The 27,650-nt window shown below is 33.7% G+C and overlaps 2 protein-coding genes and 2 long non-coding RNA genes across 7 annotated transcripts; 1 reads left to right on the top strand and 3 right to left on the bottom strand.

Moving 5' to 3' along the window:
• Positions 1-27,240, top strand: LOC145798686 (uncharacterized). 4 transcript variants are annotated; one of them, XR_014340089.1, is made up of 9 exons: positions 1-165; positions 912-1,048; positions 1,343-1,399; positions 6,790-6,876; positions 7,014-7,170; positions 25,720-25,955; positions 26,075-26,239; positions 26,316-26,363; positions 26,802-27,240. It is a non-coding gene; the product is annotated as an uncharacterized LOC145798686 (long non-coding RNA). The 4 variants fall into 4 exon arrangements; XR_014340090.1 differs by lacking the exon at positions 26,802-27,240 and adding an exon at positions 646-725 and having other exon boundaries at positions 148-165; positions 26,316-26,559; XR_014340091.1 differs by lacking the exon at positions 26,316-26,363.
• Positions 11,789-13,496, bottom strand: LOC145798990 (uncharacterized). Its single transcript, XM_082888501.1, has 3 exons — positions 12,752-13,496; positions 12,536-12,654; positions 11,789-12,443 (listed from the first exon to the last, which is right to left on the bottom strand). The coding sequence occupies exons 1-3, from the start codon at positions 13,494-13,496 to the stop codon at positions 11,979-11,981; spliced, it is 1,329 nt and encodes a 442-aa protein (XP_082744627.1). The 3' UTR covers positions 11,789-11,978.
• On the bottom strand, positions 13,297-14,698 carry LOC145798685 (uncharacterized). Its single transcript, XM_082887291.1, has 2 exons — positions 13,675-14,698; positions 13,297-13,564 (listed from the first exon to the last, which is right to left on the bottom strand). The coding sequence occupies exons 1-2, from the start codon at positions 14,633-14,635 to the stop codon at positions 13,527-13,529; spliced, it is 999 nt and encodes a 332-aa protein (XP_082743417.1). The 5' UTR covers positions 14,636-14,698; the 3' UTR covers positions 13,297-13,526.
• On the bottom strand, positions 20,426-23,403 carry LOC114272202 (uncharacterized). Its single transcript, XR_003632597.2, has 3 exons — positions 23,264-23,403; positions 21,172-21,239; positions 20,426-20,553 (listed from the first exon to the last, which is right to left on the bottom strand). It is a non-coding gene; the product is annotated as an uncharacterized LOC114272202 (long non-coding RNA).
• Positions 27,241-27,650: the final 410 nt, after the last annotated feature.

The raw sequence follows: 27,650 nt of genomic DNA, 5'->3' as shown, positions 1-27,650 counted from the left end.
ACTATTGCAGATTGAAGCCTTCTGTCTCTCTCTCTCTCTCTCTCTCTATATATATATATATATATATGAGCAAACGAAGTGGATGCTGGGAAACCCTAGCCGCATACAGAGAATAAAGAGGAGTAGAACCAAAGCAATTGCTGCGAAAACCCCAAGCATTTTCAGGTAATCCCAATTTCTCTCTCCTCTTTCCCCAACCATCCCACCGTAACCCTACAGTATTTGTGAACAATAAAAGCAATAATATGTTATTGTTCTTCCATTTCGCGATCTCAAGAAAAAAAGAGAGAGGTTTCGTGATCTGCCCAAAATCATCAAAAAAAGTAATCTTTTCCGGTTAATAGTTTTGCCTATCTCATAAGCATACATATATAGTGTCAATGTCTGTATATGTATGAAGTACCTGTTCTTTTTCTAGGGCAGAGGGGCTGTTGTTGGCAGCCATTGAAATCCGAAGGAACTGAAAGATCAATCAGAAAAAATATTCAGAAACAAAAGTCACTCACCAATCAGAAAAAATATTCCGAAATTATTGTACATTTTCAATTATATACTTCGGAATTATTTATAAATATTTGATATTTAAATTTTGATTTTTTAAAATTAAATTGGTTCTGTAGTGCTGAATGTTTTACAATTTCTCAGTACTTGATATCAGAGTAGTTTATGGAAGCAATGGATAGAGTGTAACAATGGAGTGTAGCAAGTAATGGAAAACAATAGAGGTAGAGAGAAGCAATGTAGGAACTAAGTTTTAATTTTAATTTTTTTTTTTTAAAGACGTGCATTGAGAATTATTGTTTTTTAAAGATGTGTATATAGAAAATCTAGATTGAATTTGTGGTCATTATGGTCATTTGGCTTCATGATAAAATTGTCATAACTTTTATCTTCATTAATTTTTTACACAGAGACAAAAAAAAAAGAGTGTGGAATAGAATCTCCCATAATAAACAGAGACTAGATCACATTCTTCATCACTTTGTTTTCATCATTTTAATGGGTTGAGACTCGAAAGGGCCGAGAGACATGCCCCCTCAGTCTGCAGGTAATGTTTCTACTTCATTGTCATTGCTAGACATGTTAACACTTCTTAGGGGTTTACATTCTTTTCTTCAGTTCATATTTGTTTAGATTCAAGTTCACTATTTGAATTATTTTTTTTGCCGTGCATTATTTTTATTAGAGCATATATATATATGTTTTTTTTTTATATTTATATATTAATGAACAAGAACTTTTGGAGTGCAACTGTTTTATTTTCTAATAGGTTTCAATGCTTGGAATCAAGAGTATATAGTTTCTTATATATTTTTTTTTCTTTTCATTTGTAATAAAATAGGTTGTTTACTTGGAAGTTTTGATGGCATGAGTGGAGTCGGAAAAAAAATAAAATAAGGTATTCTTTGCTTCTCATTATCCTGTGTGTATTTTCCTTATTTAATTAGATTGTTTTTTATATTATTTTTATTTAATGTTTTGTTTGATTAAATCAATAGTTTCTCTACTCTTATAATAATGTTGCATTTTACTTAGTAATTTGATGAAACTTTTTTATTTGAGAAAAATAAAAAATCTGGTTAACATATTGTGTAGCTCATGTATTAATTTGGTTGGTATTTTCTTATTTTTCCTTTTGTGGTTTTGGTGGTTAACCAACCGTTGGTTCTTGTACATTTTGGTTTGAAAACCTTTACCAGAAATCATCAGTAGAGTAATTACAATCTAGTGGGGATTTTTTTTAAAAAGCAATAGACGTGCAATGGTTTGTCACTCCATTATATCTACTGTAGCTGCAGAGACCTACCGCGGCCTTTTCATCTTGCATGACAACCCAACATGCCATTTTTTGGGTTGCGCCGAACTATTATAGTTGTGGGTATTTAGCCATTTGATATACTATTTATTTTCTTTGTTTTATTTCTTTATTTATTTATTTTTGTTTTGTTTTATTTTATTTTTCTTTTCTTTTTATACTGAACATTAAAAAAAAAAAAAAAAACCGCTTGCACCTAAAGATCCCACAAGATATTGCTGATTGGACAAACTTTTGAGAGCATTACTCTTAATATCGTGGTATGGTACACCGTACACGGGTGTTCGTCTCTTTGATTGAATTGGCATCAGGGCGTCGGGATTAAATTTCCTCTCTGGTGGGGATAAATGGAATGGTACCTTGCTTTGGTGCCAACATATTACGGCAATTCATTCTCCTCCAAACTATTCCTTATGAAGGCAAGTAGGGGAGGCGGACCGATTTCGTTTTGACTTTTGTCCCCAATGCAAGGATTAGAGGCTTTTAGAGGCTCTCTATAGTTGGAATAGTCGAGATTATGCCATTTGGGTTTTTGAGACAGTTTTTGATCGCCTTGGTGTGCATGAGTATAAAAACCATGTTGGCGTGACTTCAAAATCTAGTTCTAAAAGCACTTATCAAAACTTCACTTTGTATTAATGTACAATAACCTTGCAAATATACATATGCATACATGCACACATCTTAATACCTTCTAAACAATGGTTTTCTCTTCTATTCACATTTATGTCTTTGCATTACAACTTCCAAAGAAGTCCTTGAATCTATCAAGGCATAGGACATTCAAACCACAATTGCTTGATTTGTTGTTGTTTGTGAAATTCTGGGTTTTCTGTCGAAACTCGTTTGTCGATTTGGCCCTAACCAGATTTTTGCTAACAGATTAATAGTAATTGAAGACTTAAAATTTTAGATAATTTTTAATACAATTTGACTATATTTTTAAAATTTCCATCACATATATAATTTTAGTATGTGAATATATAAATTTGAAGAGTTAACTCATATAATTTTAAAATTATCATACTAACTAATAATATAATATGAGATTTTATTATTATTATTTTAACTTTTAGACTTACGATCATCCCCAACACTCCTTTAATCCATCATTGATGCACCCATTTAAGAAAAAGATATCTGTAAATAGAAATTTCTAATTAGATGGTGTTGGTGGACCTAAGTGGGTCAACATATGACTCACCTCGATAATATGAAACGTTTATTTTTTTAAATTTTGAGAAATAATTATTTATATAAGAATTTAAATTAATTGAATAACTATAACCACATATGATTCTATTAGTTTATTTTCAAAATAATGGGTGGTCAATTTTTACAATCATTCAAGTCGTTACACTTTTTTAAAAACAAAATGTAATCCGATTAGTAACTATAATTGTCTAACCAATTTAAATTAGGATAATTACCAACTAATCCCATTAAAGAGACTTAAATACCATTAAGTTCTATTCATTTTTTATTCAGTGATAAATTTATCACTCTCTTATTTTTATGAATAAATTTACAGTGATAAATCTATTCGTCAAGACTTTTGAATAAATAAATCTAATTAATAGAACATACTTGTAAGTGACCCATTTAAATTCTTACATAAATAATTTACTTAGAGAAGAGATAAATTATTGAAATCATCGAGATAGATCTCGCCATTAGTCTACCACGGCCAACAACAATCTCTCACTCTTATAAACATAAATTCTCTTATAAATATAAATTTCATAAGAGTTTGGTCAAAACATCAATATAATTTTTGTCTAAACATTGTGGGAAAATGTGAATAATTAGATAATTCAGAAGAGAATGGACAATAATTGTGTAATGTAACATAAGTATACGTATATATATATATATATATATTTATTTCAATACAAAATATTGAAAATAATGTTATAATTTCATTACCTCAACTGGCCGTGTAATTTTTATGAAATAAATACTAGAAATTTTAAAAAATAAAATATAAATAATAAATGGTGGTGATTTGGAGTCGCTGTCACAAAGTGGACCGTCTCGTAACCAAACACTCTTGCTATACCCATAACCAAACAGGCATGATTGGTGCACCTTTATTATACCCATGACTAGAGTAGCAAACGAATCGAGCCGAGGCGAACTTTGTTGAGCTTGAGCTTGGCGCGGTTCGGCTCGGCTTGGCTCGATAATTTTTTTTAATATTATTTATATTATTTAAATAAAAAAATATTATTTATATTATTTAATATATAAATAATATATTTATTACATAATTTAAATAAAGATAAACGAGCCGAGCTTGGCTCGTTTACTAAACGAGCCTAATATTCGAGCTCGAGCTCGGCTCATTTACTAAACGAACCAAGCCGAGCCGAGCTTGTTCATGAATAATTCGATTCATTTGCAGCCCTACCCATGACTGGTGCACCTTTACTATACCCATAACCAAACAGGCATGATTGGTGTGTTGGACAATCTTCACTGTATTACGAGTAAATTATGTTTGTGTACTTAACAACAAACAGAAGAAATAAAGAAAATGAGAGAGATTGTTTGATTTCAAAAATCAAACCAGAATATAAAATAAATAAATAAAAACAGATTTTTATTTTGTTACAAAAACAAAATCAAAATCAAAATCTGAACCAAGAAAAATAATAAAATAGAAAGTAAATAAATTAATAACCTTATGTATTTATTGAACAAAAATCTGATCAAGTCCAGTATTTAATACTGTGTCCTTAAGACAAATTCGTCCTCTGCACGGTGCTTTCAGATTATGGACATCTATCTCCCAGTATAAAATGATCAACTGCGAATAATAGCAGCACTACAAATTATTCGCACAACGAACACACTTAGTGTTTACACTCTTTCTCACAGGAAAAATTATGCAGCAAAATGCAGAGAGAGCAGGCAGAATTTGGGATGAAAATTGGAGTGAATCCAAATGAGGGACTGCCTTTATTTAGGAAAATTCGTGGCTGTTTGATTTGAATTAAACAGGTGCAAAACCTGTTTGAACAAGTATTATACTTGTTCGGTTTGAATGAATAGGTAAGGAACCTGTTGGGTTTAAATTTCAAACAGATATGAATCTGTTTGGTTTAAATTCACACAGATATACATCTGTTTAGGTGGGGAAAAATTGGAGCCAATTTTGAAATTACTTTTCGAAATTCAAATTCCAAAAAATAATTAGTATTGGGCTGGACAAGCCCAACCTCACACCACGCACCTGCGCCCAAGCTAAGCCCAGCCCACCCGGACGGACAGACGACGCATGTTTATTTTTTGGTCCAATGGGTCTAGCCCAATTTGCCCATAACATCTCCCTTCTACAAACTTGGGGTGGCCCTTGAGGTCCTCCCTAAGTTACAATCTCATGCCTTATAAACCCACTCAAAACTTGTCCACAAAATCAATGTGGGACAAGCTTTAAACCAAACCTATAGGAAATTTCACCAAAAATACCATTTCCATGAAGCTCTCTTTGGCTTTAATTTTTCATTCACCCGATAATAGTTTTGAGTAACCAAATATACCACATGAATCACAATGCGGCATAAAACGCGTTACCATTTAGACCCACCAAATTTGACCCATGGGTTCCACCTAAAAATTAGACCAAAATTAAGGAAAAATCATATTTTCCAAAACCATTTCTAACATGGTGCACATTTACTAAACCCATCACCGGTACCCATAACCAAACAGGCATGATTGGCAGTGGTAGAGCCAGAAAATTAAATTAGGGGGGGTACTTATTAATTACAATATCGAAAATTTTTACAAAAAAATATTTCACACAAGTTTTTACAATTGATTTCGAAAAATATCAAAAAAATAATGTTTTTTATAACTAGTGTATCATAGACAATATAATAAAATATGGATATAAGTCTTAAAATAAACTATATAATGATAAATTATTATTATTATACAAAAACTTGATTAAAAATTCAATGTAACGGTAATACCATGTCATCATTTGTATGTGATATCACTAATTAATAGTAAATAAATACATAGAGAGTGAACCTCACATGTCAAATGTAACTAACAATACAATAAATTTCATATATTTATAATGAGATTACTTATACTTGATGTCAATAATAATGACATTATCGTTACATTAAAAATTTTTTTATAAATTTTTCATATATAATATGGTTTATAATAGTTTCTTCATTTTCAATCAAAACAACTATTATTATTTTCATAATTTTTAAAATGTCATTGACGTTTCACTCTAATAATAGTTTTGTAATTTTTTTTATTTAAAATATATTTCTTCATTTTTAATCAAAACAACTATTATTATTTTCATAATTTTTAAAATGTCATTGACATTTCACTCTAATAATATTTTTGTAATTTTTTTTATTTAAAATATATTTTTTTATATTTACAAAAAAAAAAAAAATTCCCAAAAATCCAGGGGCACGTCCTTGTCCTTTCGGGGCTCAGCCACTGACGGGGATTGTGTTCAATCCTTGGACAGCCACTGATGGCGATTGTGTTGAATTTACTATTCCTTTACTATTCCTTTACAATACCCGTAACCAAACAGGCACCATAACGGATGCTGGTATTGTTGGTATTGAAGCCGGGCACCAACGGCCTATGAATACATCTATAGTAAATCATCCAGCCAGAGATTCTTCAAAGCCTTCTCTGGCTCTCTCTGTCTAGATTTCTTCAAGTTTCTCTCTGAGTCCCAATCTTCGCTTAAAAATGGCGACACATGACGAATTCATACCTCTCGGTGAGCTCTCTCCTATTGGGAGCTCTGTCACTGATCTCAGCAACACCAGCTAGATTTCCACGTCATTTGATTGTATTAATGTCAAAACTGAGGTTGCGAGTTCTCAATCTGATTTTGCAAACCTCGAGTTGTATTCAAATACTTTTGTTTAGGTATTTATTTGTTTGAGATTAATGTTCTTTCTCTCTATTTTTTGTTTTAATAGGAAAAGAGAATCCAGCGTCGTGTTTTCTCAACACAATATACGAGGCCATTGGATCCTCTTGCTATTGCATTTTCGACTAAAGAAGAGGTGGGTTTTTTATGCTTTTTGTTTTTTGAACAATGAAATTAGCGGGTTTTTTTCTTGCTTTTTGTTTTTTGTTTTTTGTTTTTTGAACAATGAAATTAGCTGTTTCAGTTTCATGATATTCGTATGAAATTTTTTAGGCTATGTTCTGTGAAGCCATAGCAGGAGGAACAACTTTTGGGTCATTAAAGCTAATTGAAAACTTCGGAATGCAAAGGAATTTGAATTTCTGTGGTCCGGCAACTTTGTGCACTGTGCTTAATGCTCTTCGTGTTGATCCAGAACGACCTTGGAAAGGTATATATATATATATATATATAGATATATCTACTATTTCGTTAAATCCAATATCCAATGATTTGTTGATGAATGTGTAAGAATGGTATTAAATTTTGGTCTATTTTTTAAGTGAGACCCAAGTGTCGAAGTTGCCGGGTATTGGTGGTAACGCGTTTTATGCCGCGTTGCGATTCACGTAGTATATTTAGTTGTTCAAAACCATTATCGAGTGAGAGGGAGATTTATAATCTGGCTTTGGGCCGTGGAAGAAGCCGGACTGGATAGGGCCGAGCACGTTTGGGCCGAGCTAATTTGGGCCTGTTTCGAGTGGGTTTCACTCGGTCGTGGCTCAGGCCCCTTGTTTAGGCCGAGCTAACTGGGGCTTCCCTGGAGTTGATCTTGCTCGGTCGAGGCCCAGGCCCGAGGTCCAGGTCCTATGTTTGGACCGAGCTTACTTGGCCGAGCTGACCGCCTGCCAACCCGGGTTCCATGGGACGCACGCGTAGCTCGGCGGGGAATGTCTTCTGTTCACCGGCCGACCTGCCTTGAACTCAACTTTGCCGGAATGCTACCGAGCTCGGCCGTTATGGAGCTCGGCGAGTGGAGCACTCAGGCACGTTACGCAGCACGGTCGTAGAAGGCCGAGGTAATGTCGCCGGGCTGTCGAGTTCCCGCTAATGTTGTCTGACGGTTTGGTTAGGTGGTGGTCGTTGGATTTGTGCTGACAGATGGGAGAGCAGCTCCACGTGTTGAAAGACTAATGGGTGCAGAGTTGAGCGCAGAAAGTATATAAGCATGGCTGCGCCCCCCATGCTGGAGGGAGAACATCATTTGGTGAGATAAACCAAAAACACTCAACTCTCTCCTCTCTCTCTCTATCCCTGAGTGTGTGCTAACTTGACCGTCGGAGGGGTTTTCCGGCCACACATCACCGGATAGCTCACCGCCGTTGTGCTCGCAGTTGATCAGACAAACGAGGAGCTTGGACGAAAGGAGTACGGGCTCCGCGGAATATTTGCTCCCCGTTCATCGAGTAAATGAGAAATTGAAGTAAAGTAAACTCGATGACAATGGTGTTTTGGTGGATTTATCAGATTAAAGGAAGTAACTTGAGAAACAAAATCATTGGCTTTTTAGAAACGTTGGTGGATGGGTTTTGCTCCACCAACGTTTTTGAACTTGGTGGGTTTTGCTCCATGACAATGAACTTGAGAGAATTATCAGGTACTCACATGTGTGTGTGTGAGAACTTGAGAGAATTATCAGGTACTCACATATGTGTGTGTGTGTGTGAGAGAGAGAGAGAGAGGAGGGGGGCGGGGGCGGGCGGTTGGCGGGTTTTGTTTGCTTTTGTGATTGGATTCAAGTACCCATTCAACTTGAGAGAATAATTTGGGTTTGATGGATTAATTTTGGGATTGATTTTCATTATTTGAATAGTTACCTTTTAAGATTTGTTAAGTAGTATATTTGTGAAAAAATTTAAAATGATTAGATATCGGTAGTAAAATGGACAATAAATATAATTTTCAGAATAATCATTTATTTTTTGTAACAAAAATGTAATTCGAACATGTAATTACCCATTTTCAATTATTTTAATTTTTTATATGGATATTCTAATCAATGAATCATAAAAAATGAATAATTTAAATTATTGAAATCGATTTCAAAATAAATCCATCAAGCTTAAATCATTCTCTCAAATTAGATTGCCAATTTGTGAGAATTCAAAACCATCAGTTTTCAATGATTTCCTTGGTCTTTGACTTTGATTCACCTTCTGTAGGAGTAAAGTTAGTTATCATCAATGATTTAAAAAAGTACTTCCGTTTTAAAATAATAGTCCGTTTTGAAAAATTTAACTTTTTTGATAGTACAATTATTAAACTTTAAAAAAAATTGATTTTTTAAAATTACCCTTTGATAGTATATTTTTACTTTAAAAAAAATTAATTTTTCAAAATTACCCTTTGATAGTATATTTTTTGAAAAATATCAATGTCATAATTGTACTTTTTATGTTGTTAATAAATTTAAACGGACAAAATAGGAAATTTATATTATTTTTGTACTTGATTTTTGAAAAGAGATTAATATTTTGGAACAATAAAAAATAGAATAAATGATTAATATTTTGGGACGGAAGGAGTATATTTGTTGAAATTTTTATTTAAGAATAGTTTTTTGGCTTTAAGGTCCTGTTTGGAATGTCCTGAATCAATATTGAGTATTTTATCAACCTAAAATGATTCAAATTAGGTGATTTTTGAAAAGAGATTAATATTTTGGAACAATAAAAAAATAGAATAAATGATTAATATTTTGGGACGGAAGGAGTATATTTGTTGAAATTTTTATTTAAGAATAGTTTTTTGGCTTTAAGGTCCTGTTTGGAATGTCCTGAATCAATATTGAGTATTTTATCAACCTAAAATGATTCAAATTAGGTGGTTGTTTGGGATGTACTATATAAATGCGCTTTTTGACTTTTTAGCTAAAAAAATAGAGAAAAAAAATATATATGTATGTTTAGAATAACTTTTTGACTTTTTACGAAAAATGTGTAATAAAATATTGTAGTAAAATCAAAATGACCATTTCACCCTTTTGACTCGTTGACTTTTAATTTTTTGACTTTTTAGATAGTTGAATTCATTTTGCCCTAGTGGCTTTCTCCACAAGCTACCTTTGAATAGTAGAGGATTTTTAACTTTTTTAATAATTTTTTGATTTTTTATCTTTATTAGCTTATCCCTAGTGTTCAAAAGATCCTAAAAATGAAGGAACTCGACTTAATTTTTATGGATTGGGTTAGTTTAGTTTAGTCTTGTTATAATATGGGTCAATTATGTGTCTAAGGTTCATGCTTAATCGCCTCCATATGTGAGGTTCAGTAGATTATTAGTTCGGCACACTACTAAAAATCGAATTTTTTGCGATGGTCTCAAACGTCGTAAAAGATCCACATGTCGTTGTAGCAAAAGGTTCACATGTCGTAAAAGACTTTTTACGACGGAATAGCGACAGAAAATGGAGGGTAGCGAAAGGGAGCGTGACAAAAAATATTTGCGACGGTTACAAACCGTTGCTTTCTTGTAGCAACAATAAATCAATGATTTTTGCAACGTTATAACTTGACACAAAAAAGTGGGGAAAACATCACTTTTAGCAATGGTTTAGGATGCTGTCACCAAAAACTTTTTTAGAGATGGTAATTGACGTCGCAAAAAGTATTATTAGCAACGGTCTTAAATGTTGCAAAAAAATAAAATTAAATCAATAATATGTTCGCATCAGTTAAACCGTCACTAAAGATAATATTTGTGACAGGTTAACCCGTTGCTAACAAAATGCAAAGAAATAATGATTGCGTTAGCGACGGTTTATTACTGTCACAAAAAAAAATATTTTCATAAAATAAATATATATATTTCATTAATTTATTCCCTATACAAATTATTAATATTTTCTACAATAAAATGCATCCGCATCCGCATCCACACACATTCACGTTCATAAAATCATATATACGAATAATAATATATATGTACCCTATAACAATACAGTGTCAACCAAACATTCTTTACAAAATTATATAAAACATCCTTCAACAATATTAATAATTTTTAATAATTTAAAACTCAAATTTGTATCTAAAACAAAAGAAAAGTATCGAGAGTACAAAGAAAAAAAACATAATACACAAACCAACAAAAAATTTAAAAATAACTGGTAAAGTGACAGACAAACCAACAAAAACACCATTAACAACCAGTCTATGTAACTAGTTTTCACCTAATGCACAATATTCAAACACAAACCAATCTCCAGATATCAATACCCCAAGAGAGTTTCCCAACCATCAGCGGATCAAAAATATAAAAAAATAGCATGCATTTGAATTTCTTAAAAATAAAAACATAACATCACAAGGTGTATGTCACATCAAACTTTAACTTTTAAACTTCAAAATTGTAATTGATAAAAACTCTGACCAAGTAAGTTGCTACTACAAATCTTGATCCCATGTTAAACATCAAAGAAAAAGGTTCACATAACACTAACTATTTTTTAAGAATCAGCAATTTTAACCTCAACCTCAACACCAGTTTCAATAGTGATAGAGGTGATCTGCTTAACCACATTTGAGGAGCTGAAGAGATCAATCACTTGCTTGTGGACACGGAACTCAAATCTATCCCATGTGTTAGTTCATGTCAAAGCAAAAATATTAAGGTCAATTAGTCCCTTCCTGTCAATGCCAAACTGCAAATTTAATGCAGGTTTGAGTATGTTCAGCTACAGTAAAAACTCTATAAGAATAAATCAAACCAAACCAAACCAAGCACTAAGTCCCATCAAATGGGGTCGGCTACATGAATCCTCCTTCTCCACGCTGCCCTATCAAAGGCCATTTCGTTAGTCCAGTGTTTTTAAAGGCTCAAGGCGCACTAAGGCGCCGAAGGTCTCTTGGAGCCTAGGCGCAAGGCGCAAGGCGAGGCGCGGGCTTTATTGAAGTAAGGCGCACAGTATTCGTAAAAAATAGAAAAATTAATATAGACTAATCATTCATAGTACTATTACAATTTTTTAAAAAATAAAAAGTAATCAAGATTCAAGACAAAATATAGAATAATTCTCAAAGCTATGAAAGTGCATATTACATAACATTTCAATTTTCAAAGATCAAATAATCCACATTCAATAAAATAAAAACATAAACACTAAACATCTAAAACATAAATATCCAACAAATACTAATATATGTCTTAACACTTAAAAACATCAATATCAAAAGAAAGGGTAGGTTAGGTCGGTGTCAGTCAATCATCATCCTCAACATCAATGGCAAGCAAACTATCATCTTCTTCTTCATCAGTTGATTTGTATCCCTCAACATCTTCCTCCTCTGTGTCATCTGAGCCCGCTTCCTCTTCATCTATTAATTGAAGTGGAGTCAATGTTGATGATTTAGATATCCTCGGTTGTGCCTTTGAGCGTGAACTTGTTGCTCTACTTGCATGGCTACTTTCTTCTACTCCAGAAGCTCTAGCAACAGTGGCCCACGTCAAGCCATCATCATCATCAAACACAGGCTCATTATCTTCATCTGATTCTCCATCCATCCTCCCAAGCAACCACTCATTGCTTTCATCAATATTTTGCAAAGATATGGGATCAAGAGTGTTGCGCATGTCATACCTAAATCTCAATGTTCTATTGTATTTGACATACACTAAATCATTGAGACGTTGTTGTTCCAATCTATTTCTTTTCTTGCTATGAAGCTGCAATTATTAAAAAGATATTAAATTCTATATAATGAGAATAAAAAATATTTGAATTGAACAAAAAATTAGTTAGAATGTTAAATACTCACATGTTCGAATACACTCCAATTTCGTTCACAACCCGATGAACTACATGTTAGGCTAAGGACTTTTATGGCAAAAGTTTGCAAGTTTGGAGTATAAGAACCACATGATGCCCACCAATCAGCTGCGATAATCCACTAGTTAGAAATAATTGTTACCAAGTATTGAGTTTTACTAAAAGTATTACTAAAAATAAACTCTATGAGTCTATAATATATTACCTGGTGCTCTTGTATTTCTTTGCCTAATCGCAACAGACTTGCCAAAAAGACTCTCAGCCTTCATATAAATACTCATCTCATTAGTGATCAGATCTTGAACAGTGACATCCGGGACCAACCTTTGCATGCATTCATAAAACCCATTCATCACTTCATGATCTCTTTGCACCTCCAACGCTTTTGGGTAAAAGAATTCTGGGTTACGAAAATGTGCAGCTGCATGTAAAGGTCGATGCAATTGAACATCCCATCTTTTGTCAATGATTTCGAAAATTTCATTATACTTCTCTTCTTTATGATCAAATGAACTTGCAATGCATTCTTTTGCCCTATCCATTGCCTCATAAATGTATCCCATGGGAGGTTTCTTCTCAGTATCAACCAATCTAAGCACTTTGACAAGAGGACCCGAGACCTTAAGGGCAAACACAACAGTATTCCAAAATGAAGGCATCAACAAAGTTTGTGCCATTCTTTTACCTTGTGGCTCCTTTGCCCATTTGCTTGAGGTCCAGTCTTCGGAGGTGACCATCTTTCTCAAATTGTTTTTTTGTTGATGCATCCTAGACAAAGTCAAAAAGGCGGTTGCAAATCTAGTTTTTGCAGGCCTGATCAAATTCTTCAAATTTGTAAAGCGCCTCATCATGTTTAGCAACGTAGGCCGATTGTAAATGTAGCCATGTACTGCAATACCCCTTTCAAATGTCTTTTTCAGTCTAGGTATCTTGAAAATGTCTTCTAACATCAAGTCCAAACAATGAGCAGCACATGGTGTCTAATACAAGTGTTCATACTTAGCTTCCAAAAACCTCCCTATAATGTAACAATAATGAAGAATTATTATTTTCAAGTTTTTAAATTTTAAATACAAAACAAACTATGAGTAAACAATTTTGATGTAAGAAATGAGGAAATATTCTTACCCGCCAACACATTAGCTGCAGCACTATCAGTGATAACTTGCACCACATTCTCTTTTCCAACTTTCTCCACAAACTTGTCTAGTAATTCAAATAGCTTTTGCCCATCCTTTGAATAGCTAGAAGCATCAACCGACTCAACAAACATGGTTCCTCTTAGACAATTAACTAAAAAATTAATCAATGTCCTTCCTCTCTTATCAGTCCAACCATCTGCCATTATGGAACACCCGTATTTTGCACAATCCTCTTTATGATACTTCATCAAATCTTCAGTATGTTTCACTTCTTTTTTGAGTTGGGTAACCCGCACTTCATGGTATGTCGGTGGCTTCATACCAGGACCATATTGGCCAATGGCTTCAATCATTGGTCCAAAACTCTCATAATTTACTGCATTAAAAGGGATGCCAGCATCATACATCCACCTTGCAAATCTTTGTAGTGCCCGAGCTCTCATTTTTTTTTTATAAGGGTCATTTGCATCAATTTTGGTTTGTTTCCCTTTTGCTTGGTCTTTTCGATTTTTCACCACTGATTCAGGATTGGGTGTGAAGTAAACATCCATAAGCCCTTTTCTCTTTGGCGTTTTTGATTTGGATTTGGATTTGGATGAACCTTGGCTACTACTTGTCAACTTGCGGTGTTGATTGACATTGATTTCAACGACATCATCATCTTCATCTTCCATGTCCATGTCATCGAAATCAGGCAACATGTTCATTTCTTCTTTTTGTGTCTTTTTTTTGGACATGAACTCTCTAATCTCTTCTCTTACATGAGAAGGACACTTCGGGCAAACAGTGACATTTGTATAACCTCCCGCAAGGTGTTGTTTCACCCGATAAACACCTCCATTTGATACTTTACCACAAAAATTACACTCAAACTTGTTTAAATTATTCTCCTCCACCAAATGGGCATATTGCCACGCCGGATCTTTTCTATTACTTTCCGATGTCATTTTTTACTTAGTACTTGCTACACAACACAAAAAATAAATAATAAAAAAATAATTTCAGTATAATGAATGTAATACATGTTATGTGATGAATTAATTAATGTATGTAATGTATGAATCAATTTTCTATTTTTTTAATTAATGATGAATTAATTAATTAATGTACATTACATTCCATTACATTCATTCTTATGTTACATTTAATTTTCTTGTAATGTATGTAATGTATGAATTAATTAATGTTATGAATAAATTTTCTATTTTTTTAATTAAAGGTGAATTAATTAATTTCAGTATAATGATGAATCAATTTCAGTATAATCATAATGAATGTAATATATCTATTTTTTTATTTATGTATTTATGTATGAATTAATTAATTTATTTATTTGTTTATGTAATAATCAGGGTTACGAAAGTCAAATAATTGAAAAAAAAATTATTTATTTATTTATCATAATCAATTTATTTATTTATTTATTTATGAATTAATTAATTTATCATAATCAATTAATTTATTTATTTATTTATGAATTAATTTATTTATTTATTTATCATAATCAATTTTAGGCTTCCTATTTTTTTTCAGACTCAACTCAAATAATTGAAAAAAAAATAAAAAAATAAAACATTAAAGCAAAACAGTTGAAAAAAAAAAAGAAAAAATAAATAAATAAAAGCAAAACAGTTGAAAAAAAAAATAAAAGAAAAAAAAAATAAATAAAAGCAAAACAGTTCAAAAAAAAAATAAAAGAAAAAAAAAATTAAATCAGAGAGTGAAGTCCAGATCGAAGACGAAGAAGAAGGGGAAGGGGAGAGAGTCGAACCTGCGAATCACAGAGCTGAAGTCAATCTGCGAAGTTGATCGAAGTAGAACCTGCGAATCGAACCTGCGAACCCTAATCGAACGTGCGAAGTTGATCGAAGTTGATCGTAGTCGCGGAGGAAGAGGAAGACAGGAAGAGGCGACTTCGATTAGGGTTATCTGAGCCCTATTTGGCTCATATAGTCCATGAATCGTAATCCTTTATGATTACGAGGCCTTCGATTAGGTCGATTAGGTTCATCTGAGTCGTTAGATGGGATCAACGACTTGAACACTCAGTCGCGCATAGGCAATCGCCTTGCGCCTCTCGCGCCTTGATCCAGTCGCGTCTAAGGCGCTCGCCTGGATGAAGTCGCCTCGCCTGGTACCTCGATAGGCGCAGATGGTGCGCCTCGACTCGCCCTGCGCCTAGGCGCGCCTTTGACAACATTGCGTTAGTCAAATTAAGTAGATCCATATATCTATTTACAACGTTAGCCAACATTAATCTAGGCCTACCCCGTCCCCTAACACTCCCCTCTATTGTTACAGCATCGCATCTTTTCACTACTGCCTCTGTTGGTCTCCGTTGAATGTGACCAAACCATCTCAACCGATTCTCTCTGAACTTATCTTCTATCGGTGCTACTCTTACCCATTCCCGAATACACATTCCTAATTCTGTCTTGTCTAGTCTTGCCACACATCCACCTTAACATCCTCATCTCAGCCACTCATCTTATCTACATGTTTCTTGGTTGCCCAACACTCCGTCCCATACAACATCGCTGGTCTAATAGCCATTTTATAGAACTTACCTTTGAGTCTAGTGGGTATTCGTTTATCGCACAATACCCCAGACGCACTTCTCCACTTACACCATTTCGCTTTAATCCTATAGGCCACATCCACATCAATCTCCCTCGTTGTTGTGATAATCGACCCTAAATAACGAAAATATTCACTCTTAGGCAATTCTTGGTTCTCAATCTTCACTTCTCCTCTGCTTCATTATTACTGTTGCTAAATTTACACTCCATGTACTCTGTCTTATTTCTGCTTATCCGGAAACCTTTAGATTCAAGAGCTCTTCTCCAAATCTCCAACTTTGTATTAACTCCTCTAGTCTCATCCACTAACACGATATCGTCTGCAAAAAGCATACACCATGGCACGTCATCCTGAATATTTCTCGTCAACTCATCCATAACTAAAGCAAAAAGATAAGGGCTTAAGGTAGATCCTTGGTGTAATCCAACAGTAATAGAAAATTCATTTGTCTCTCCAACAGACGATCTAATAGTGGTCACCACCCCTTCATACATGTCCCTAATCACATTAATGTAGCCTTTTGTCACCCTTTTTTTCTCTAACACCCACCATATTATATCTCGGGACACTCTATCATATGTTTTCTCAAGGTCAATAAACACAATTTGAATGTCTCTTTTCTTTTCTCTATACTTTTCTATTACTCTCCTCAAAAGATAAATCGTTTCCATTGTTGACCTGACGGGCATAAACCCAAATTGATTCTCTGACACCTCTGTTATATCTCGCAATCGGTGTTCCATCACCCTCTCCCACACTTTCATTATATGACACATTAGCTTGATTTCTCTATAGTTGTTGCAATTCTGGACATCTCCTTTGTTCTTATATATTGGCACTAAAATACTCTTCCTCCACTCATCTGGTATGTTCCTAGTTAACAAAATTTTGCTAAACAATCTAGTCAATCAAGCAACCTCTTTTTTACCCAAGCACTTCCAAGTTTCAATAGAGATATCATCGGGTCCTAAAGCCTTATTTGATTTCATCTTCTTAAGTGCAATCTCCATTTCAAAGTTTCTAATCCTGCGATAAAACCTAGTCTTGGTTTATCGTATTACTAGCTATTTCTTCCCCTACTGTCGTACCTCCATATTCCCCATTAAATAGTTTTTCAAAATAGTTCTTCCATCTTTCCTTCACCAAAATCTTAGAATTCTCACTCTTGATGCACCTAACTTGATTAAAATCTCTTGTTTTCCTTTCTCGTATCTTAGCAAGTTTGTTTACTCTCTTCTCTCCTTTACTATCTAGTTTAGTGTATAGGTCATCATAAGTTTTCAACTTAGCCTCTCTCACTACTTTTTTGACTGACTTACTAGCCAATCTATAGCTCTTAAGGTTTTCCTCAGTTCTATCCTTCTACCACTTTTTAAAGCACTCCTTCTTTGCCTTAACTACCGCTTGAACCTCTTCCCTCCACCACCAAGTTCCCCCGGCGTTGGGTCCCGTCCCTTTCGACTCTCCAAGCACTTCTCTTGAGATTCTCCTCATACAATTAGCCATCAAGTTCCATATAGTGTTAGCATCATCTTCCAAGTCCCAAGTACCTTCCTTATCCATTCTATTCTTAAATATTTCTAATTTATCCCTTTTTAGGTCCCACCATCTCGTCCTACGACGCCCACCATCCTTCCTATCTTGGTATTGCCCTCTAAAACATAAATTTAGTACCAAAATCCTATGTTGAGAGGTCAGGCTCTCTCCAGGAATCACCTTACAATCATTGCATTTTAGGCGGTCTACTTTTCTCACTAAGAAATAATCTATTTAGCTCTTAACTGACCCACTCTTAAAAGTTATCAAATGCTCCTCCCTTTTCTTATACATAGTATTGGCCACCACCATGTCAGAAGCCAACGCAAAATCTAAGATACTCTCTCCAGCCTCATTTTTGTCACCAAAACCGTATCCACCATGCGCCCTTTCATAGCCTAGTTTATCTATGCCTACATGGCCATTAAAATCTCTACCTAATTTTTGTCACCAAAATCGTATCCACCATGCGCCCTTTCATAGCCTAGTTTATCTATGCCTACATGGCCATTAAAATCTCTACCTATAACCAGGTTTTCTCCTACGGGCATTTCCTGTAAGATTTCATCCATTTGCTCCCAAAAATCCTTGTTAGTCTGATCATCTAATCCTACTTGAGGGGCGTATGCACTAATAACGTTTACTATATTCCCTCCAATAACTAGTTTAACTAACATAATCCTATCCTCTTTCCTAATGACCGCCACTACATTCTCCACCAGACCCTTGACAATTATGATTCCTACCACATTCCTGCGTCTGTCGTTACCACTATAATACAGTTTAAAGCCAGTATCCTCAATTTCTCTAACTTTCTCACCCGTCCACTTAGTTTCTTGTACGCAAGCTATACTAACTCTCCTCCTAATCATAACATCTACCAATTCCACCGTCTTATCAGTTAAGGTTCCTATATTCCAAGTGGCTACCATAAACCTGTAGTCTTGAACTAGCTTCTTTACCTGCGCTTCCAAAAAAACGTGGAAACCTTTGCCCGTTTTTCACCGCACCCAAGCGTCGATGCAGCGCCCCTTGCTCACTTTTTGAAACATCAGGAGGCAAGCGCAACGCGTTACTTGAGGGTAACGACCTAACATTTAAACGATTCAAAGTAGGAAAATACTCTATAAGAATGTTGAAATAAAATACTAAAAGTTTAACTAGACACTAATGGATATAGATTATTTCATGTTTTGACCTTCCAAGAGAAAACTTTGGAGAACATTCAAGTCTAATGACAATAATTAAAGTTTTTTAACCAAACTCATGTTATTTAAAAACAAAATTTTGAAACCCAAGCAAATTTGAACGTATTTTTCAAATTCTGAAATTCACACATAATAATCACTACTGGAATGCAGCCTGCAGGCAAAAATCACCACTGAAAAATATGCCATGTAAAACGAAGAAACTTCATACAATCTTGTAAAAAGTTCTATGACTCCAATTGAAAGATTCAAATTAATTAACTAACATTAAAAACCAATTTTTATAGGAAACCATTTGGGCATTGTTACTTCAGTAAGGCACTCAAATTGTGCCACATGAACAATACAATAGTCATAGTGGTGATGTGTTGTCAACATAATCTACTAGCAAGACTTAAGAGTTGCTATTTGGGTGCAGTCGAGTAATTTTAAAACCAGATTAGACTAAACAGGTAATACATTGCACGAGTCCGTCCACAAGTCACAGTGCAAAAGGTTTACACCACATGAAAGTTTATTATGTAGCTATATATTGAGGTGCCCTGTTTTATGAGTTAAAGCAGTCCACAAATAATAATCATTGAGTGTGTGTTTAATGGAGTTCAACCCCAGTTTGATGTGTTGTGTGAGTTGATCAAGTGAAGGTTGATATCATTTTCCCTAGTGTGTACAGTGGTGGTTAGGTACAAGTAGCCAACAGAGAAAAAACAGAGCAAGTCCCAACTCCATCTAAAGCCCGAGGACTCTAACTGCTGGTAAATGGCACAATGTAAATATAATGGTCATCAAATTACCATAATATGATGTTAAATTCTGGAGGATTAAAAATAAAAAGGATTCCCAAAAATGAAATCAATTCCAATTACTCTAGGTTCTAAATGTTAACAAAATCCATATCAAATACTACACCTTCAGTTCAGCAAGGAATTCCTTTGAAGCTTGCATATCCATATTCTTGATACGCATCAAAAATCAACACAACACTCTTAAAGAGCGATAACTTATGCTTGCCAATCTATGTGCAAATAATATTCACAAAAACTACTTGCATTACATGATCAAAGTGCATGATGTATATGTGAAAGTGAAGAGATATTACAATAGGCAATCAAGAGATTCATAACTTTTGACCACAAGAGATGTTAAAGAATATGAACAATTCAAGCTACATGTTACAAGAAAAGATCAAGTGCTAACAGAACTTCTTGTCAATTTTTTTTTTTTTTGGGGGGGTCACATTCACGTGTCACTAAGGTTGCTAATAAGGCTGCAAATGTGAACTGATGTAAGGCTTGTAAGATTAAAGCTGAAGCTGAGGTCTCTACAAGCATAGGAACAGGGATGACGACCATTGAAAGAAAATGGTAAGTTGCTGTAGAGCTCTCATATAATCCATCAGCAACCAATCTTCCTTCAGTTCACCACCATGGTAGCATAGGACAATGGGCCCAAAGACAAGCAACTGCTTAGAGTACCAGCTGCAGATGCAGGGTACGTGTATGTGTTTTTGTAACTTCGATGGCATTGTATCAGTACATTTTCTAGTGTTGGAGATTGTCTTTTTAGTACAAAACCCCAATTGGCAGATAATTTAGAGGAAAAAAAACATACAAAAACTACAATGATGAAAGTTATGTCATATTTACATGTAGTACAACTCATATTAAGAAAATGCAGATTAAATAAAATAAAAAATTGGTATATGGATCTAATATTACCGTTTATCCAGCTGTTAAACATGATACAAAAGCATTTTATTATGAAGAAATTAGATATAGTAATAAGTAAAAATTAGGCCTCAATATTGATGTTGATATTGATATTGTCCATGGTTTGAATTAATATGAACACCGAAATTGCTTAAGAGGTTGACACACCACAGCTATGTAGTGAAGAAACCGCTCATTTTAAAGGAAAAATAAAATGATAGGGAGTACCTTCTAATTTGAAACAAAAAAAGATATATTACATAACCATTTCATGACATCAATTGATAAAAGCATTGGTTAACAAAAAAAAAAATTTGATGAAATTGCTTACCAAATCAATTGACAAATATGAAAGAAAGCATACCCACAAAAACACAAAAGCATGAGAGAGAGTACCCAAATGGAACTTAATTTAAAGGTAGTAAAATTGGGAATAAAGGAGAAACTTACTGGAAGGCGCAGTTGGAATAGAGAAAACTCACAGCTCTCAACCTTGGTCCTTGATGAACTTTGGGGGCCTACATCTCCAAAAATAAAATTAAAAGCATCACATAGAGAGAGTGGAAGTTTTAAATTTTTAATCTTAGAGGCAAATGAAAGTTTCAAATGATCTTAATAAATTCGTGCCTATGTTATTCCAAAGAATAGAAAATATAAGTAAGCAAGCTCCATTATCCATTATCCAAAATCAACTCCCTAAAAATTGCCTACTAAAAATAATATCCAACTCCCACTGTTTGCATTACCCATTTGAATATACCTCTATTTTTGCTAAACTTACCACCACACACTACATTTTGGAAAGGTTGTTTGGTAATTTACTTGGTCCGTTATAATAGATTCACTCACTATTTGAACAACAAAAAAGTAGAATTATATAAACAACTGGTTTAACCAAAAGAAAATAAACTATTTTAATTAAGGCTTTTACCTAACATGGTGTATGCATGAAGACACAAAATATAGAGGGGGAAAGAGACAAATTTTAATTGAGGCAATATTCTTGGTTGTGAGAAGTAAATGAGAAACAATTTACACTGTAAATGAGAAACAAATTACATAATATAAATGAGAAACACAATCAAACCTTTCTCGGTCATCACAGCCAAGGACTGGTAGTAATTCTCCTACTGTCCATTTCAGAACCCCCTATATCTGATCCAGAAACTCAGGTCATAGAAGGCCAACATAAACTCAGTTCATGAGATGATGTTCAAGCTCAAAGGGTGACTTGACTAGAACCCAAGTCTCTATTCCATCTCTAACAAGCTTTGCTGACAGAGCTAGAGACATTTTCTAGTACATGTTCTATTTATGTTTTGGTAGTAATAGGCACATTATATTCCAAAAAGCTTGTAGTTACCTTTCAAGGTGGTCATAACACCACTTAAGGTTGAGATACTTATGAATGAAGAGGCATGATGCAGATAAATCTACTTGTTGAGTAAATTCATTTAAACAAGTCCATAAACAAAATTTGTTGTCATGTTTGATCATGTAATAGCATAACATCATGCAAACACAAAGTTTCGTACAAAAAGAGTTGTAGAGAATTATTACAAATTGGTCCAGTTCTTAATAATTTCCCCCAAATATAGACTTTTCCATTAAGTTTGCTTAATATTTTGGTAAAATCTGAGCGATCACATGTCATACCTTGACATTGATTGCTCAAGGAGAGACTGTAATATACTAGTATGAATATGCTACAATAAATTTATTAATTCAGAAATAGTTTTTTGGATGTGAACACTTTAAAAGAATGTTATGCTGAATTAAGAATTTTATGGTTTTTTTTTTTATTACAATATTAGAGATTTGAGAGTCCATTCTGTCAGTATAAGTAGATGAGTGCAGACTTCCTTAATTGTATTTAGATATCTGATACTCTAATTGAAGATTTGAGGAAGTAAGGAGTGGTATGAAGCATTAGATCAACATTTTAATTGGCTGCTTCAATATAAGATCAGCCCATATTTTTGCAGATGGGGTGACAGCATGCGTGTTCAGTAATTAGATCAACGGCCTTAACCAATCATTCACCAAAAAGAACAAAAAGGAAAGGAGACTAATATCTTGAAAATTGAATCCCCCTTCCCACCCACCCACCCAACAAAAGAAATAGTAATCAGGACGAATTTTCAATCAGTAGATTACAACGAGAAAGAAATAGTTTCCATACTTCTATTTCTGAAAACACGGGCTTTGATAATTCAAATTTTAATCTCTTTTGTAAACATTCTGTTCCTGAGTCTCATGCTGATGGGGCCATTGGATTACCCCCTAAAAAATTACACTCTCATGTCGCATATGTTAGACACCCAACGAAAACCCAAATAAAAATTGAGGCATTTTGGAGACCCATTTTAGAAAAAAAAATGTAGAGACATGTGAGGCATTTTACAGAACATAGTGTATGCATACAAAGAGACACACAAAACAAAAATGCCCAAAAAGAAAAATCGACAAAAAAATAAACAAACAATGAACTAAGAAACACTAGCTATGCCAAGGAAAGGGAGGAAAAATTTGAAGAGGATACCGATCTTGATGGCGCTTTCTCTTTCTCGCTGGTTGTGTCGACCGATCTACCTTGTATTTGATCAAATAGTGCACTCGAATTTCAACAAAGTTGCCATAGGTAAAACCAAGAAGAGAGAGAGAGAGTGGAGGACGTTTGTGAAAGATAGGGGGAGGTGTGATTGGTATTCATGAGCAGGAATCCAAAGAGGCAGGCAATGTTATATATTTGGCCCTTAGATTTTGATATTGATCTGAATAGTTGGTTATAAATGTATTTCTAAGACAATTTCTTATCACTTAGGATAAGGTAATGTTAGGAATATCAAATTTTATATTAAATAAATGATTAAATGTGGCTTCGTAATTTTATAGACCTCACATTTATGTGAGGCATTTAATCATTTGTTTGGTAGAAAATTTGGTACCTATAATATTTTTCCTTAGGACAAATTCAAAAACCCTCATGCCTAATTATATAAATATAAAAATAAAATTAAAAATATATACACAATCACACTTATATAGAAATTGTGATTAAAAAAAATTATATAATCACACTTGGATGTTGAGATTAAAAATAAATATTATCTCACTCAACTAAATTAACTATGATTGAAATATTATTTTAATTTTTTTAATTACACTTATAATAAAAGTGAGATATTTTTAATTTTTCTTGTGCGATCTTTAAGCATTATTGTAGTAGTGTGAATAATCAAAACTTATTGAACTTCCAAATGTAAAGTAGTCTTGCAACATGAATTACCAAAGTTTAGAGCTGAGAGGGAAAGGGGGTAGGGGTGGGGGTGGGTGTTGGAGGGGGAGGGCGTGTGGGTAATTAAGGATTAAGTTTTTGTGACAGGTTTAAGGACTGTCACTAATGAGTAAAAAAAAAATCTTTTGCGATGGATTAACCAAGGGCGTCACAAAAAAAAAAAAAAAAAAAAAACGATGGGCAACGTACCGTCGTGTACAATATTACTTTTTGGCACAGTCTTGAATTTTCTGTCTCTAATAGTGATATTTAGTCGGTGTCTTTTTTGCGAAAATCAAATGTCGTCGGCAAAAAAATAAGTTCGCGACAGTTTTTTAAGCTTTTTGTGATTTTTAAACCGTCACTAAAAGTTCTGTCTAAAGCCTCATTTTCTAGTATTCAATCCATTGAGGCTGGATTGGTTTTTCGATTAGGGGTTCGTTTAGGAAGTGTTTTTCTAGTGATTTTTTGGGTTTTGATTAAAATATGTTGTAAAAGTATAAAAGGTGTTTGAGAATAACTTTTTCAATTTTTATTAAAAAAATGTGCGAAAAGTAAAAAACATAGAATGGTAACTTATTGTTGATTTGTCCTAAAACAATTTTTTGATTTATGTTGCAAGTAGGGTTTTGTTGTTTTCCTCTTCTTTTGACAGATTTTTGATGAATTTGAGTGTGAGTTTTACAACTTAATTTTTTTAGTGATTTTTTATTTTTTGACTTTTTTATGCAATGAGAAATGTTAGTATATTTGCAATAATTTTTGGGTAGTATATTTGCAATAATTTTTTTGGTTGTATAGATAGTTGTGAGGGGGAAAAAAAATTGATAACAGTATCCCCTTCTATCCCCTCTTCATTTCATTGGGCCACCTTCAGATCTAATAAAAAAGCGGTTGGGTTTAGTTTTCCTAATGTGTTTTCCTTCAATAAATTCCCTTTTTATCTGAAGAGGTTGCTAAATTTTGTTTCAATTTTCAGTATAAAACTTGTTTCAATGTGTTTAAAAAAGTTCAGTTTAGTCTTAGAGTTTCTATTTGTTAAACTTGTAATTATTTAGGAAAGATTGTTATATTGATTTTTGTAATTGAATTTGTTACCATGTATATTTCAATGTGACATTATTAAATCTAAATTACTATGGCATCACTAATGATGAGGTGGCCAATGAAATGAAAGGGGCATAAGCAGGGGATGCAGTGTGGCCACTGTTGTGAGCGTAATAGGGCTCACTTTGGGTTACTCCTTAATAATCCGAACCGTTTATTTCTTAGGGTACGTCGAGTAGAACATTCTTGAAAAAAATCAAATTGATTGGACATTAATCGACTTATGTTTAGGGCAAATTTGTATCTACAAAAATAAACGCTTGGTGTATTTTTTAGTATAAAAGTGAATATAAATTTGTTCTGATTAGGAGGCTATCGATATCTGATTGACTTAATTTTTTACGAGAATATACTAATTGATGTACACTAAAAAATGAGTGATTTGGATCATTGAGATAGGACCTGAAGTGAGCCTTATTACATCTCACAGCAGTGGCTGCTATGCAAAGGGCAGAGCAACCACACTGCATCCCAGGGGCTCGTTGCTCTCATATCTGATTTGCTTTCCTGTTGCCCTTTCGTTCTCTCATGCTCCAATAATTAATGCTTGTTATGTTTTGCCTCAATGCTCATTCCTTCATTTTTTATTATTTTATTTTATTTTTTTGTTGTAGGTCCGTGGTGTTGGTTTGAGAATCCCATGATCGGGGATTCAGAGATCATGGGGAATGTCCAGAAAAAAGGAATCACATTTGACGGTTTTGTTGAACTTGCTAGGAAACATGTCAACATTGAAGCATTCAAGGCTCAACATAGCTCTTTAGAGCAATTTACAAACTGTGTGATCCAAACGACTTCAACAGAAGAGTTGTATATGATTCTGTCCTACTCTAGGAAGACGGTCAATTAGGTAATTTACTGATTTATTTTGTTTTAGATTTGAATATTGATTTAATTATTTTTATGATATTATGACTTTTGTTATAATATAGTAAATTAAATTTATTATTATTATTTTTTGAAATTTAGACGGGTGATGGTCATTTTTCCACCAATGGCTGCATATCACCAAGGCAGAGACATGCTTTTGATATTGGATGTTGCCCGCTACAAGTACCCTTTTCATTGGTTGCCGCGGATGACGGTTTGGGATGTCATGAACGAAATCGACAAAGAAACCGATGAAACACGGGGGTGAGAATTTACAATTTTATATACTATTTAACTCTATAATTTTGAATTTTAATTTTTCATTGTTTGATTATATCAGGTTTATGATGGTGAGGAAGAAAATCTCATGAGCCATAGCCATGCAGAGGTTGATGAAAAGTTTAGAAGTAGATACTAGATATATATATATATATATATATACTAGCGGTTGGCACACGCGATGCGTGTACAATTCAAATAAGTAAAAATAAAATAAAATATTTATTATATATAGTATGCTACTCAAGGGGTAAGAGATTTCTTCACTTAACATAAGTTCAAGGTTCAAGTCCTTTTTTCTCATCTATCTATCTATCTATCTATCTTTCTTTCTTTCTTTCTTTCTTTTTTTTTTTTTTTTTATTATAAATAAAAAAGTGGACACATTGTAGCATAAAAAACCAAGGTTTTAAGACACCATAAAAAGTGTTCATTTTATATATAGTATAGATATATATTGTTTGTTGGTATTTTGAAATTGTTAAATGGTATATAGTTAAGATTTTGTTCTGTTAGGTCTAAAGTATGTGTTCATATTTTGGGGTAGAGATCGGCATGCCCACCATCCGAAGTGAAAATTTTGACTCGGGCTTAAACGTAAAAGCCATTGCCCTTGAGTTAGACCTTGCAGAAGAACACATGATGAAGGCACTAATCCACACCGCGGCATACCAGCAAGAATTTTCAAGAAGTACAACAAGGCAGTTCACCCCAAAAAATTCAAGGTTGGGGATTGGGTTTTGCGGAAGGTGATGGGCAACACTCTAGTGCTGAGTGAAGGAAAGCTAGGGGCAAATTGGGAAGGGCCTTACAAGATAACCGGTCTGGCAGGCAAAGGGACATACCGTCTGGAAGATTTAGATGGCAAAGCCATACCTCGGCTATGGAACACAGCTAATTTGAAGTTGTATTATTACTTTATTTTAACAATGTTGCTCCAACGATGTAATGCAAAAAAAAAAAAAAAATTTAATTTTCTCACAAAATGTCAAATAAAAATGTTATATGTGGGTTCCAAGAAGAAAGATGTAGACACTAGAAAATTATCTATAACTAAACCTTGTGCTAACTTACCCAAAAGTTAATTTACTTACCCAAAAACCTTGTGCTATATTTGAAGCATGGTTTAGCTATAAGTGATATATAACAAGTCTTATATCTTACTATTGGAGTGAAAATTTTGAAACTATAAAGCAAAACAATAGCAAGTCATATGGGTCACATTGGAGAAGCTTTAAGGTAGCCACGCACTACATTCAAAATGTGGTCATTTCAAGAGCAGAAATGTTGGAGACTTCAAAAATTTTACACAATACTTATATGAGTGTGAGTTCCACACCCATATGAGTGTTGTATATAATTTTTGATAATTTTTTTTGGATCCATAGCTCTTATA

Source organism: Camellia sinensis, chromosome 9, assembly GCF_055761805.1.
Source record: "Camellia sinensis isolate YWXY chromosome 9, ASM5576180v1, whole genome shotgun sequence".
NCBI lineage: Eukaryota > Viridiplantae > Streptophyta > Magnoliopsida > Ericales > Theaceae > Camellia > Camellia sinensis.
Note: the sequence above shows the minus strand (reverse complement) of the source record. Positions and strands in the feature narration are given on the sequence as shown.

Bases quoted from the DNA above. Each gene is read 5' to 3' on its own strand.
- LOC145798990 (XM_082888501.1), bottom strand. From the start codon at position 13,496: ATGTTAGAAGACATTTTCAAGATACCTAGACTGAAAAAGACATTTGAA. The intron at 12,655-12,751 runs GTAATATATTAT...GGATTATCGCAG, and splicing joins AAGAAATACAAGAGCACCAG to CTGATTGGTGGGCATCATGT. The intron at 12,444-12,535 runs GTGAGTATTTAA...TAATAATTGCAG, and splicing joins ATTGGAGTGTATTCGAACAT to CTTCATAGCAAGAAAAGAAA.
- LOC145798685 (XM_082887291.1), bottom strand. From the start codon at position 14,635: ATGACATCGGAAAGTAATAGAAAAGATCCGGCGTGGCAATATGCCCAT. The intron at 13,565-13,674 runs GTAAGAATATTT...GTTACATTATAG, and splicing joins TGCAGCTAATGTGTTGGCGG to GGAGGTTTTTGGAAGCTAAG.